The 14,312-nt window shown below is 34.8% G+C and overlaps 1 protein-coding gene and 1 long non-coding RNA gene across 3 annotated transcripts; one reads left to right on the forward strand and one right to left on the reverse strand.

Moving 5' to 3' along the window:
- The first annotated feature begins 345 nt into the window (after positions 1-345).
- Positions 346-8,664, forward strand: LOC100796748 (zinc finger protein CONSTANS-LIKE 9). 2 transcript variants are annotated; one of them, XM_006605536.4, is made up of 6 exons: positions 346-559; positions 1,699-2,400; positions 2,914-3,141; positions 7,303-7,607; positions 7,908-8,039; positions 8,176-8,664. In XM_006605536.4, the coding sequence occupies exons 2-5, from the start codon at positions 1,834-1,836 to the stop codon at positions 8,035-8,037; spliced, it is 1,230 nt and encodes a 409-aa protein (XP_006605599.1). In that variant the 5' UTR covers positions 346-559; positions 1,699-1,833; the 3' UTR covers positions 8,038-8,039; positions 8,176-8,664. The 2 variants fall into 2 exon arrangements, with proteins under 2 accessions (XP_006605599.1, XP_006605598.1); XM_006605535.4 differs by having other exon boundaries at positions 347-773.
- LOC106797802 (uncharacterized) lies at positions 7,844-11,241 on the reverse strand. The gene is made up of 2 exons (XR_005890452.1): positions 10,592-11,241; positions 7,844-9,859 (listed from the first exon to the last, which is right to left on the reverse strand). It is a non-coding gene; the product is annotated as an uncharacterized lncRNA (long non-coding RNA).
- Between the last annotated feature and the right edge of the window lie 3,071 nt (positions 11,242-14,312).

Below are 14,312 nucleotides of genomic sequence, written 5' to 3' on the forward strand. Positions count from 1 at the left end.
CCGAACTCTGAGAAAACTAAAACAAAAATAAAAAAATAATAAAAAGAGATAGTAAAAAAGGTAGCAAGTAAGAAGCAAACACATGCTACCATAACACCATTTGTCCACCTCACCCATCATGTGATGCACTTTTTAGCCAAAGTTCAACCTTCCAATGACCATATATTAATTAATTAATTATTAGTATATAAAAAATTGCAAACAATATCATTGTACAATCACAGGAACACAGATAGATTGAGAAAGTGCACGCAATAGAAACATTTGATAATATTTTTCTAATGGGAAGGAGAAGAAAAAGGGAAAGCCCAACCTTTTCCTTTCACTATGAAAAGGACATGGCCCCACTTGCATTATATTTTTTCCCCCTTTTGTTTGCACTTTTTATCACCTTTGTTTATGTCACATTACCTACACACACCATTTGCATTATTCTTCTCTTCTTTTCTTTTCATATCTGATCTACATTTATCTATATTCTCTTCTCTTCTCTCTCAACCTTCTCAACAGTCTTATTAGCAGAGAGCACAAGAGAGGACAGGGAAAACAGAAAAAAAAAGTAAGAGAGAGAAAGAGAAATCTGGGTGATTTCTGTTGTTCTCTTGAAAGAGTTCAGCTGCTTCTACTATTTCTACTTCTAGGGCTTTCTTTGTTTTGCTTTGCTTAAAAGTTTTGCATAAAAATAAATAAATATTTTTCTTTTTCTTCTTCTTCTGAAAAAGCAAATCCCTTTTGCTTACCGATCTTGTTCTCATTGTCTTCCTTGCCGTGAGGTAATTTTCTTGCCTCGTACTTTCTCATCTTCTTGTGAAAACCCATGGTTTTGTTTTCTGTATTTTTTTGGTTAATTTTTGTATTTGTTTTTTTAAAGCTTATGTTTTTCTGGGGGATTAAGGCAAAGAAAAGTTGAGAATTTTAAGAAACTGGTAATTATTCTGGTATGTTGGGATTGAATTAGATTTTTTTAGATGTCTTATTTGCTCTCTCTCTCTCTCTCTCTCTCTCTCTTGGTTTTTGTTTATGTGGGTATATGATTCTGTGTTAGTTTAGTGGTGTTTCTGAATTTTTGGTTATTCAGCCATAACTTTTTGTTCTTTGAATTTGGGTGTTGTTGTTGTTGTTTTGTTGATGATGGAAATGCCCGTGTTTATTGATTAAATGAAATGGTAATTTTTCTATGTAAATTTCTTTTAGTATATGGATTATGTACTAATTTTCAATTTCAACTCTGAAGTCCCTCTGGTATTTCTTCTTGTAATTATTATTAGGTGATGCTGTCTCAATTATAATTTTTATTCTTATTTTGAAAGAATCACTTGCTATCATATATAATTTCGTGCTGATGTGGAAATATTTTTTTGAATTTGTTAGATTTTTTTTTTGTAGAATTTATTTTCCCTTTCTATCTCTTGAAATCCTAAATATACATTAGATATGGAGGCATACATACATGCTTTCATTGCTTTGAACTTTTTCTTAATTTGTTGGTGTTGCTTGCAAGTTTTCATAAGATTGGTCCCATAAATGTCTTGCCATTTTAGTTTGTTTTTCTCCCCTTTTAATCTCTTTATATCACTATGTATCTGTTCTCAGTAAAATGTTAATTTTTTTTTTGTTTCTCGGTAGCTGCTGAATTTACGGTATTAAAATCCTGTTTTCTTTGTCACATTGTCTGATGGCTTCTATGTTATATGGCAGAATTCGGCTTCTGCATCTTCAGATAAGAAGGGGGAACTTCTCTATTTTTTGCGGCATATCGTGGTTTGTAAAGACTGTTTCTAGGTGGAGATTCATTAATTGACACTAAGGTGCAAGAGAAAAGTGAGTCTAAAGATGGGTTATATATGTGATTTTTGTGGAGACCAGAGATCCATGGTGTACTGCCGCTCTGACGCTGCATGCTTATGTTTGTCTTGTGATCGGAATGTTCATTCTGCTAATGCCCTTTCTAAGCGTCATTCACGCACCCTTTTATGCGAGAGATGCAATTCACAACCTGCCTTTGTAAGGTGTGTTGAAGAGAAGATTTCACTTTGTCAGAATTGCGACTGGTTGGGTCATGGCACCTCTACATCTTCTTCAACACATAAGAGACAAGCAATCAATTGCTACTCTGGCTGCCCTTCAGCGGCAGAACTGTCTTCGATATGGTCATTTGTGTTAGAAATCGCTGCCATAAGTGAGTCTACATGTGAGCAAGAACTAGGCTTAATGAGTATTAATGAGAACAAGTGTGTTGGTGTTCCTCCGGAAGACCAGAATGTGTCTGGTTCAGATGAAGTTACCGATCTACCTGCTTTGAACAAGTCTTTGGTTGGTGCATCTTTGATGCCTGAATCAAGCTCCGAACCTTGTATTCTGGACCAGCCAGCTGGACCTACCAATGAATGTCTGCCAAAGGTATAGTTGGATGTCATAATCACTGTCATCAAGAATAACATCACCGACACTAGGTGTAATGGACTTTCTAACAACTGCATAGGAATGAAATTATAAGTTTGCTAGGGATGAGTGCTTTGCCTCAATTTGTTTGATGGCTTTAAAACTTTGTTTCCATATAGAAGCCTCAGAGTAATGGCAAAATTATTCACTGAATCATATAATTCTTTTGGTTCAATTCTCAAGTTCTGTGGTTGTTTCATTTTCTATATGCTGGATTTAAAGCTACTTGCTTTGGTTACTTTATTGTTTCTTGGTTTAAGGTATGTTTTGGTTTTGCAAAAATAATAGTTTTCCTTATTTATTGGTAGCTTGAACTGAGAACAGAAGCGGGCATATTTATGTGAATTTTCCAACGTTTGTCTTTTTTACTGAAATGATTTAACAAAATTTTAATGTTCTACATTAAAATTCTCATAATTTCATCATATTATTTACATTGCTAATTGCTAATATCTCATTTTCAATCTGCAGTTATACTGTCCTGCTACAAAATGCCCTGCCTTATCTGAAGATGATAATCTGTATGATGATTTCAACATGGATGAAGTGGATCTAGATCTTGAGAACTATGAAGAACTTTTTGGTATGGCCCTCAGTCATTCTGAGGAGCTTTTTGAAAATGGTGGAATTGATAGCTTGTTTGGGACAAAAGGCATGTCTGCTGGAGATTCCAATTGTCAGGAAGCTATTGCTGCTGAGGTGCTAAACTCTAGCTATCTTTTGTCTGTGATAATCATGGCTTTTTTTACTAATGGAGCATCACATGTTATGTTCTGTATACTTCATAGATGATGTTCTTGTGTATTCACAAATGTGCATTTGTTTTCTCCTTGATAATCTGGTTTTTCTGAATATTTTAACTATTATCATAGATATTTAGAAATAGGGCCTACGCTCAGCTTCAGTCTCAACTGGGATTTTGAGGCAAGTTGCATTATAAGTGTGCTCCATTGTGATTTTAACTAGCTCCGCACTATTAGATCAATAATTTATGGGCGTGTTTGATTCTATTTTTGTTTTTATGTTCTTTAAAATTCTACTGCACTCTCTCAAGTTAGTAGTTAGCACACTGTCAGTTTGTAAAGGTAGTTATTGACAGCTGTCATATCTAACTAAGTGTTTCCTAACTAACTGTATTGCAACTAACTTCACAACTCTATAAACAGAGTGTTGTAACTCAGGATTCAATTACCTCAATAATATTTTCTCATTCCTTTTATCTTCCTTCTTTTCTCCTTTTTCTATGATCTGAAGAGAGTTCTTATATGATCTATTAGTTTTCTAATATGGTATCTAGAGCTTGGTGAGATCTTCAATGGCTGCAAACAGCACCATGCTCCTTTCCACATCTTCTTTTTCCAATTCCATATCACATAAACTTGATGATTCAAGCTTTCTTCTATGGCGTCAACAAGTTGAGCCTGTTATCAAATCACACAAACTTCAACGATTCGTTGCTAATCCTCAGATTCCGCTTTAATTTCTCTCTGAGGAAGATCGTGAAGTTGGATGTGAAAATCCAGCTTACGAAGCATGGGAACAACAAGATCAGGCTTTATTAACCTGGCTTCAATCCACTCTTTCTACACCAATTCTTTCTCATGTAATGATGTAATCAGTTGAAATCATTCCTATGAAGTCTAGGAGTGCATTCATGATTACTTCTACAAGCAGACAATCGCCACGGCGCGTCAGTTGCGCACTCAACTTCGAGCAACGAAACTTGGAAGCTAGTTGATGTGAGAGTTTGTCTCACATCAAAGCACTCACTGATGCTCTTGCTTCAGTAGGAAGCCCTATAATGATTCAAGAGCACGTGGATTCAATTCTTGAAGGTCTTACTCCAGATTATCACCTGATAATTGAGAGCAAGTTTGAACGTTCCAATCGCGCAAGTTGAAGCGCTTCTTCTAGCTCATGAGTCTCATCTGAATAATTTCACTAATCAGGTAGCCTCACCTTCGATTAATTACACTCATGCGCAACTCAGTGAATTTGCATTCTGAAAATTACACTGTGCCAAACAAGTCAAGTTCTCAATCAGATCCTGAAAGTTTTTCTGGTTTTCGCGGTGGTTCTGCGCGCAGTGGCTATAATAAGGGTGGCAGCAGCAACGGTCGTTGTGGTGGTGGCAGTAGTGGCCGTGGTCGCACTGGTGCAGGTTGATTTGCCAATTTCCAATGCCAAGTCTGCTTTAAATTTGGTTATGCTGCAGCTGTTTGTCACTATCGCTATGATCAATATTATCAACCAAATTCTGCCCTATCTCTACATGATCCTATGAGTGCTGATTATTCCTCACACACCTCATCTCAGAGGAATGACACTCAGCATAATGGCAATTTTGGTCAGACTTGTAGTGAACCTCGTCCCTCTAATGTTTATACCAACAATACTTACAAATCTGGAAATACCAGCATGGCAAACCCTAGTGCCAATGCTATGCTGACCAATGCACAGCCTCAGTCCAACTCTACAAACTGAATTCCTGATTCTGGTGCCTCGTTTCATGTCACTGGTGAGTCACAGAACATTCAACAGCTAGAGCCCTCTGAAGGACCAGAACAGATTTTCATAGGAAACGGCCAAGGTCTGAAAATTCACTCTTCTGGTTCTTCCATTTTTACATCACCTTATAATTCTTCTGTCTCTTTATCTCTCAATCATCTCCTGCATGTTCCCACCATAACAAAGAACCTTATATCTGTCAGTAAATTTGCAAAAGATAATTTAGTGTTCTTTGAATTTCATGCTAATTGCTGTGCTGTCAAATCTCAGGTTACCAATGAAGTGTTACTTCAAGGTACTGTTGGTCCTGATGGTTCATACACTTTTCCCAACATCCAGTTTCATTCATCTTCAACTGGTGTTGCTTCATACTGCTTGTCTACTGCTGTCAATTCTGTTAATCCTGCCACTTCTAAAGTCAATTACCCTTTAGATACTTGTAATAAGATTGACAATTCCCTTGTAACTCCATGTAATGGGTCCAATAGTGTTTGGCATGACAGACTTGGTCATCCAAATAGTCATGTTTTACAGCTTGTTCTCAAACATTGTTTTCTTTGTCAGCAAAAGTATGCATGTATTATATAATTATATATATAAAACAGTACAAGTAGTACTAGATTCTGTACATCCCAGCGTGCAAGTCATCCCAGTGTTCTCAAACATTGTAATATTCCCACCATTAATAAAAATTTGCTTGAATTTTGTTCAGCTTGTGCTGTTGGAAAATCTCATAGACTTCCCTCTTCCCTTTCTAATTTGGTTCATTCCTTTCCTTTGGAATTAATATATAGTGATCTTTGGGGTCCTTCTCGTGTTCCTTCCACCAATGGTTACCTATACTATATTACTTTTGTTGATTCCTTTTCTAAGTTTACTTGGATCTTTCTTCTTAAAACCAAAGCTGAAACTTTTGCAGTATTCAAAAGATTTAAAGCTATGGCTGAGTTACAATTTAACAAATCAAAATTTTGCAAACAGATTTGGGGGGGGGGGGGGATGTCATCCATTATCACAGAATCATTTTGTCCCCACATCCATCATCAAAATGGGGTGGTTGAAAGAAAACATCAACATGTGGTTGAACTCGGTCTTACTCCATGCTTCCTTACCTTTAAAGTTTTGGGACTTTGCCTTTCTTACTGCTGTTTACCTCAAACAGATTACCCACAGCCTCTCTTAATTTCTCTGTACCCTATCATGTTCTCTTCAAGCAATTTCCTGATTACAAGTTTTTAAAAACTTTTGGCTGTTCTTGTTTTCCATTGCTTAGACCCTATAACACTCATAAATTGGACTTTAGGTCTCATGAATGTCTTTTCTTAGGCTATTCTACCTCACATAAAGGTTACAGGTGTCTTTCTCCTAGTGGCAGATTATTCGTGTCTAAAGATGTTCTATTTAATGAGTCTAAATATCCATATTCATTATAGTGAATTAAGAAAATAATAAAATGAAGTTACTCAAAGTCTTGAACAATTTCATTATAACTGATTTACACTCTTCGATAAATTTTAACTGGAGTGGTGATGGTAATAATGGAGTGAGATGAATTGTAAAATGAATAGAAAAAGATCTCTTCTGCCTTTGCATGAGAAATTCTCCGGTGCATTTGAGTAATATTATGCTATGCTTACCTTGTAATTATGCTTTTTAGATAGTGATTAGGCTATAGAATAGAAACTAATTACCCCCTCAATGTCATTTGTTAGCTTCTAATTACCCCCTTGGTTACTCCATTCATTGATTATAATCAAGCTATAAATCAAGTATGCAGCCCACTGCCTCCATACAAAATTTCTCTTAACAATTATCTTTCAACACACACAATATTCTTAATAACTCTTCTGGAAATTGAACAAACTGATAATGCAACAGCAAACTGTTAGAATCAGTCTCTAGTATTAGGTTAGGCTTTCAGGAGAGTTGGTCCCTGTCATGGCATCAAAGCCTTTATGACCAAGTGGTCAAGAGTTCAGATAATGTTGCCCCTCTTCAAAATAAAAATGCTTCAAGCCCGAGGGTTGGTCCTTGTCAAAAATAATCAAAGTGCTGATGTTAAATACTGATTGCCTGGAATTTGCATAATGTTAAAGAAATAATACAAAATATCAGTTTATTTTCATTCCTTAAATCTATAATTTTTATTTGAAGTGGAACATATATTTTGTTCATCTACATATGGTGCATACATTCAAGTGTTAAGAATGAGATGTTCACTGTACAGTGTGATGCATGCTTACAATGTATTAGTTGCACTGGACATAGAATTTTAATTTCTTTTGTGGGGTGTTGTGTTGGTTAACATTTCTTTCGCGGCATACTTATTTTCAGATCTAACTTTATGTCCAGGGGTCGTCGGTTGGACAGGTCAATGCAATGCAACCAGCTTGCAGCAATGCAGCGTCTGCAGATTCCATTTTGAGTACTAAAACTGAACCAATTCTTTGTTTTACTGGAAGGCAAACTCAATCAAACCTTTCTTTTTCTGGTGTTACTGGAGAGAGTAGTGCTGGAGACTATCAAGACTGTGGGGCTTCTTCAATGCTTCTCATGGGAGAACCTCCTTGGTTTGCTCCTTGTCCGGAGAATTCCCTACAATCCGCCAACCGTAGTAATGCTGTCATGCGGTACAAGGAAAAGAAGAAGACACGGATGTAAGTGACTGCGATTATACTTTTTAAATTAAATCACTCTTGATGCCTCAGTTTTGTTTTGTTTTTCATAATAGAGGGGTTTGGTTTTGGTTAAATATTTGCAATTGTTGGAAGTATTGATGACCATAATTGATTATCATCTTTGTTCTGATTTCCACTGGTTATGATTGGGTTGCTATTTTTATTCTTTGCTACAAAACTAGATAACTCGTCCCTAACTTGCAGGATTTGTTTTATTTCAAAATTCCAAAGCATGTTTGCTTTAAGTTGACTGAACATCCATTATTATTATCTTACTAGGTTTGACAAAAAAGTTAGGTATGCCTCTCGCAAGGCAAGGGCTGATGTCAGAAGGCGTGTGAAAGGGCGGTTTGTCAAAGCCGGTGACGTCTATGATTATGACCCTTTGAGCACAACCAGAAGCTGCTGAATGTACAATTTTTAATCATGTTTTATAAAAAGAAACAGTCCTATAGTAGCAAAAGAAAAACAGTTTCCTGAAAAAAATGGATGAAAATTTGATGCATTCTTTGTCCCTGCAATGACAAGCTATCTGATTTTATTACAGGAGGGGCCTGGATTGATGTTCTTCGAGGAGGAAAAGGGCTGCGTTCAACAGTGTAAGCTCGGGATCAGGAGCCGACTCTTTGTCCTTCACTGTGAAGGATGTCCAACTTGTGATAATGATGTTATCACAAAGTGCCCCCCCCCTTCAGGCAATGGTGTTTGGATTGCCTTTATGTTAAAGCTTGGCAATTTCTGCTGCATAATTCCAAGAATTCAAAAAGCCTTCTTCTAAGTTCTTTGGCCTTAACCATACTTCCATGCCTGTGATGTGGTCATGTAAACTCTCCCCTCTGCTATAGTCACATGTACAAGTGCCTGAGATGGCATGATAAGTGGCTTAACAAAGATTGTAAATTGTAATATTTGGCCAACTCTTACCTTTGACATGTATAGCACACAATCTACATGTATATTTTTGCTCATCTCTTTTTATGTAATCAGACAAAAAATGTAAATTCAATCTCCCATGTATAGAATAGGGTACTATGCATGTTGATGGTTTGTAGCACTTTTCAATTATTTTCTTTTCATTTTGTTTCTTGCATCTTTTGTATTGATTAATTCAGTCTGTGGTGAAATATGTATTTCATTTTGAAGGAATTTCTTTTTCTATACTCGTTGGCATCTTATGTTGTATTGAGAATTTTGTATAATCTTGTAAGTTGTTAATGAAGAATTTTTCAAGTTTCAATAGAAGACGGGACATATGTTTGTTTTACTTTCTTCTTTGTATGTTTGATAATGTTTCTTTAATTTGATCGACTATCATACAATATGCTATCTGCAGAGGTTTTATTTCATTCATGATAATTTTCGGCAAGTCATTTTATATTAAACCAGCAATGGAAGAAAGAAATAAAGGAGAAAATAGATGTCTGTTGATTACAATGAAGAAAGAAATGATGAAGAAAATAGAACGTGTGTATAGTATATATTCGGATACAACAATTAGTTAGGATTTGTGAAACTAACTTTCGAATTCAAAAATTACAGATCAGATAGGGTGAAGAAAAAAAAAAAAACTGAAACTGATTCTATTAGAAAGTACTCTCCTTTATTTGGTGCAGATTTAAGAAACTTGGCCATCAAGTCGAGCTTGCTCTAGATAACTCTGCTATCTTTTCTCTTATTAAAATCATATCACCAATTCATTTTTTTTTTTTATCTTTTCTAATCCATACATATTTGAATTTGAATTAGTTCTTATCTTAAGAACTTGGTTTCACAATCCTTTTCAATTGTTGTATCCATATATATATACACCATGTACACATTCAATGTAATTCATACACATTCTATTTTCTCCTTTCTTTCTTGGTATCAATTGGTGTTCAGAAAATGATGATTCTGAAATTGGAAAGGTTCATATCAAAGGGAAGCAATTCTGGAGTTTAGAAAATTTGCAGTGGTGGCTAAAAACATTCTCGTAACTCTTTATCAGTAACATCATTATCTAACTTTTATGTAAACAAAATTGATGAGGATGTTACTGACAAATAACTATGAGATCTGTTTAATTCATGTCACACAATAACTATAACGAAAAAGTTATGCGAGAGCAAGAGAAATTTGTTTTTGTATTGTTCTCCAACCATGAGGAGGCTAATAAACTTGTTAGTACTTTCCTTGGCTGCATGCAAGACCAGTAGGGGTCTCATGTTGTTGTGCTTTGTTAAATTTCCTACCTGCATTTTTTGGATTGGCTAGGTTAAATCATGAACTTTTTGTAGCACTTTTCAATTATTTTCTTCTTTTCATTTTGTTTCTTGCTTCTTTTTGTATTGATTAATTCAGTCTGGTGAAATATGTATTGGATTCTGAAGGAATTTCTTTTTCATTTTGTATTGAGAATTTTGTGTAATTTTGTAAGTTGTCAATGAAGAATTTTTCAAGTTCAATAGAAGATAGGACATTCGTTTGTTTTGTTTTCTTCTTTGTTTGTTTGATATTGTATCTATAATTTTACGGATTATCAAACAATATGTTATCTGCATACGTTTTATTTGATTCATGATAATTTCTAACAAGTTGTTTTATATTAAACCAGCAATGGAAGTGAACTAATTAGTAACATTAAATGCCTGTGTTATGCAATTCCTAGCCAATTTCTTTAATTTAATTAATTTAACCCTAATTCCTTAGATGATATATCTTTTTCCCCCTACTATGAACCGTAATCCCTTAAATGAGCAACATTAGTCATAACTCACAAGCATTAAGAGACGGAAATTCACATGGAAGCATACAATCTATGTGTATCCCTAGGCTCATAAAGGTTATTGAACTTCCCAATAGAAAAGCATTAAGCACAAATTCAATAATTAAATAAAAAAAATAAGATAAATTAATCACAATAAATTCAAATCAAGGTTCATCGTAACCTAATCCAGAAAAGGAAGCAAATAGATTGTCGTTACCACTGCACCAGGGAGGCTGCGTGCGTCCCTCTTCTACCCTCGTCTCCGCATCACCCGCAATCGTCAACCCAGCACCGTGCCCAAGTCGTACAAAACGAGATCCCCATCGAAAACGCATGATCGCAAATGGCCATCGTGAATTGGCCTCCGTCGGCAACACCTCACGTTGCGGCGGTTTCCTTACTCAAGGTTCTGCAACGCGCACCACTTGCGGCGGCACTACTAAAGGTTCTGGAACACTTCAAGGCGGCGCACTTCTCAACCATTATTTTACAATTCGCATCGATCTTGAAATCTCCCCTTTTTCTTCTCCATCATCCTTTTATCAATGCCGCCGGCGCACATTGCTTCATCGATGAAGCCAATCCGATCACATGAGAGAGGAAGTGTAGTTGTCTTGCGAATTGAGTTCGAAGGGGAAAACATACAATATTTTTTTTTTAATATAATTCAGTCTGAGCAACCCTACCTTAGTCCCACATGAATCTCGGAATAAAATTACATTATACGCACCATATTTCTTTTCCACCGTAGAAGCCATCTCACTTTAATAGTTTTCTTAAACTATATGTTGTTCTACGGTATCAAAGGATGATTTATTATCTTTCATTAATTAAGCTTTTAGTCTTTTAAAGAGATTTTAATTTTTAGTCTTCATTTTTTTTTATAATTTTAGTCATTTATTAATTCTTTTAGTCAATTCTTTTAGTCATTCAATTTTTTTTTTCATTTTTAGTCTTTTGTTTATTTTTATTATTGAAAATTAGTTTTTGTTTTGCTCATTTTTAGTCCCTTATTTATTTTATATATAAGACTAATTTTGAACAATAAAAATAAATGAGAAGCTAAAACTAGACAAAAAAAAAATTTATAGGGACTAAAGTGATGAAAAAATAATGAAAAACTAAAAGTTGTAAAAAATAAATCAAAGGACTAAAATTTAGAAGCTAAAAAATTTGAGGGACTGGAAACTTAATTTGTCATGTCTTTCTTTGTTATGTCCTTCTTTCTTCATGGAAGGACTCTCTTTTGGTTCATAAAATTTGTCATTTAAAATTGTGGCACAAAAATAAAAAAATAAAATTAATATTTTTATTTTCATGATAATTGTTATTATTTTCTTATTTGTATCTAATTTTTAAATACTTTACACACTTAATATAAATGAGAAAATAAAAAAAAAGATCATGTCAAAAACTTAACTAATTTTATAACAGATGAAAAAAAGGAAGTAGTATATCTAACTTAAAAAATCACCTTAAACCAAAATTCAATTTCACCAGTCTCTCACATTTACAGTTGAAATTGTTGTGGCGTTATTCCAATGCAATCCAACAAATAAAATAAAAATAAAAATAAGGGATAATTATGTTTTTAGTCCTCTATCTTTTAAAAGAGAGATCTGAGCTAGCTCTAAGGTGCATAACTGGTATATATATAGTTATGCTTTTGGTGGAGTATTAGCAAACTTCCATGAACATCTACCGAATGTATCAGTAGTCTAATCTCCTGCCACCTCAGATATTGGTACAACATCTGTAATCTCCCTTAAATCATCTTTGCTGAGTTTCACACACGAATCGATATTACTATCAAATTTAATTTCTATAAATGTTTGACTATTATGTATCAGTCATTTAGTGGCTTAAGCTTAATTGCTGAAGCTTAGGTTTTGGTCCTTAAACTTTTTGGAGATTGGTCAACATCCCGAAACTTGTATTCTATCCATTGTTTTCATCCTTGTCGTCACTTGCATCCTTAAGTGTCTATGAGTGTGTACATCTGGCTTGTTCCTATATGCCATGTTGTAGCAATAGGTTTTCTTCATTTTTAATTTCTATATATTATAATAGGTTTCGTTTTAAAAGGTTTTTCTTATCCCTACCCCAAGACCCTCAGTCACAAGCCCCATCCTTACCCCCACCACCCCAATCACAAGCCCCACCATCGACGAGGTTGTTGTTTGTTGCCCTAACTCACGATGCCTACTTGTAGAGCAAAATTGTCGGCGTCAAGAGGGTTCTCTTCAACTGATCGTGTTGTGTTGTCATCATCATACTCGGAACCCATTGTATTTGGATGGAGAAAATGCTTGTGCGATGATAGGGAGATGCTTGTCACTTTACATGGCTCAAAGAATACTAGAGGGTGAAATGCCCTTGTCTTTCTTCTAATTTGTTAGATCTTGTTTTTCTTATTTAGGTTTTTGTCTTTAATTTTGTAGCGCGAGTTAAGGATGGAAAGTTACTGTAATCACTTCCGTTGGGCTGATGAAATTGATGGTGGTATTGATGAAGTTGTTGCAAAAGCAGTGGATGAACACAAGAAGAGGATTGTGAGGATGCAAAAAAAGTTAAACTCTGAAAGTAAGAAAGGGCGGATGCTATTGGCTGTAGCTTTATTGTCCTAGTTGTTGTGTTTGTTTGGAGGGATGGTATGTGTCATGAGTTGCAGCAGTGTAGGTAGAGGGTAAGATTGTGTGACTTGTTCAATGAATTTTGGGTTTGTTTTAGATTAGGAAATTGTATTTTGGAAGGATGATATAAGTCAGTGTATTTTTTCTTTATTTAGTTATGAAACTTTGATGTCTAAGTTAGTTGTTTGTGTCTAATGACTAATATGTTAATGTAGCATTGCAGTTAAATTACATATTGATAATATGTGCTTGCAAGAGATTAAGAAGTGGATTGTGTTTCACATTCATGAATCATGACTAATTGTCTAATTTTTAAACACAATTAAAACAAAAATGGCACACTGCATTTTTTGCATGAAGCAATTTTTTTACTACCAACATTTCTCATAAATCATTTATGTACCATCAATACATACCGAATCAAAACAATTTATAACATCTTTATCAGTCACCTAAATAATAATGATGCCATAACTAATTTAGGCTAAATTACTGTTTAGGTCCTTGAATTGAATATCAATGTTCAATTAGGTCCTCAAATTGTTAAGTGGTTCAATTGGGTCCTCTATCGTGTACATGGAAGAGTGGAATTCTATTGTGCATGATAGAGTGGGTTCTTTACTGTGCACGATAATAGTTTTCGCTAAGCGTAATTGATTCAACTGAACGCATTATGCTGAAAAATTTGAAAAATCTCATATAAGAAATATTTTGTTTAGTCAAGTAGTCCTCATCTAAATCAACTATGTAGTCCATATAAAAAAATTGTCACTTTGCAGTTCTTTAGTCAGGTAGTTCTCATCTAAATCAACTTGAAATGCCTGCAACATTGTGGTTGATTGCATACTCTGCTAACTCTAATGCTTGTTGGTCTTCAATGATCAGTTTCAACCCATCTTCAAAGCACTCATCATTTTGCTTCCACCACAACTTGAAATTTTCTTTAGGGTATCCCAATTTGGGGGCCACAACCATTGCTTCAAAATAGGACCAAGTGCCCACATCCTAATTGTAAATTACATTTTCATTTGCCTCTATATAGTGAAGATGTGGGACCATGGGAAAAGTAACCCTGTGATGGATAACTAAGGTAAAAGCCATTTCTGCAACAAAAAAAAAAAATTATAAAATGACATGAAGACTGTAACGACACGCCTCGTCGTTACGATATCACCACTCTAAACTGTGAGAATTTCAATTTTAAATGAAAACTCCGTTAATTTGCTTATGAAAAATTAAAGTAATTTTTTTTTACGATATACATTCCAAACAACACACCATTACTTAAATGAATACATATACATA

The sequence above is a fragment of the Glycine max genome, chromosome 20 (assembly GCF_000004515.6).
Source record: "Glycine max cultivar Williams 82 chromosome 20, Glycine_max_v4.0, whole genome shotgun sequence".
Taxonomy (NCBI): domain Eukaryota; kingdom Viridiplantae; phylum Streptophyta; class Magnoliopsida; order Fabales; family Fabaceae; genus Glycine; species Glycine max.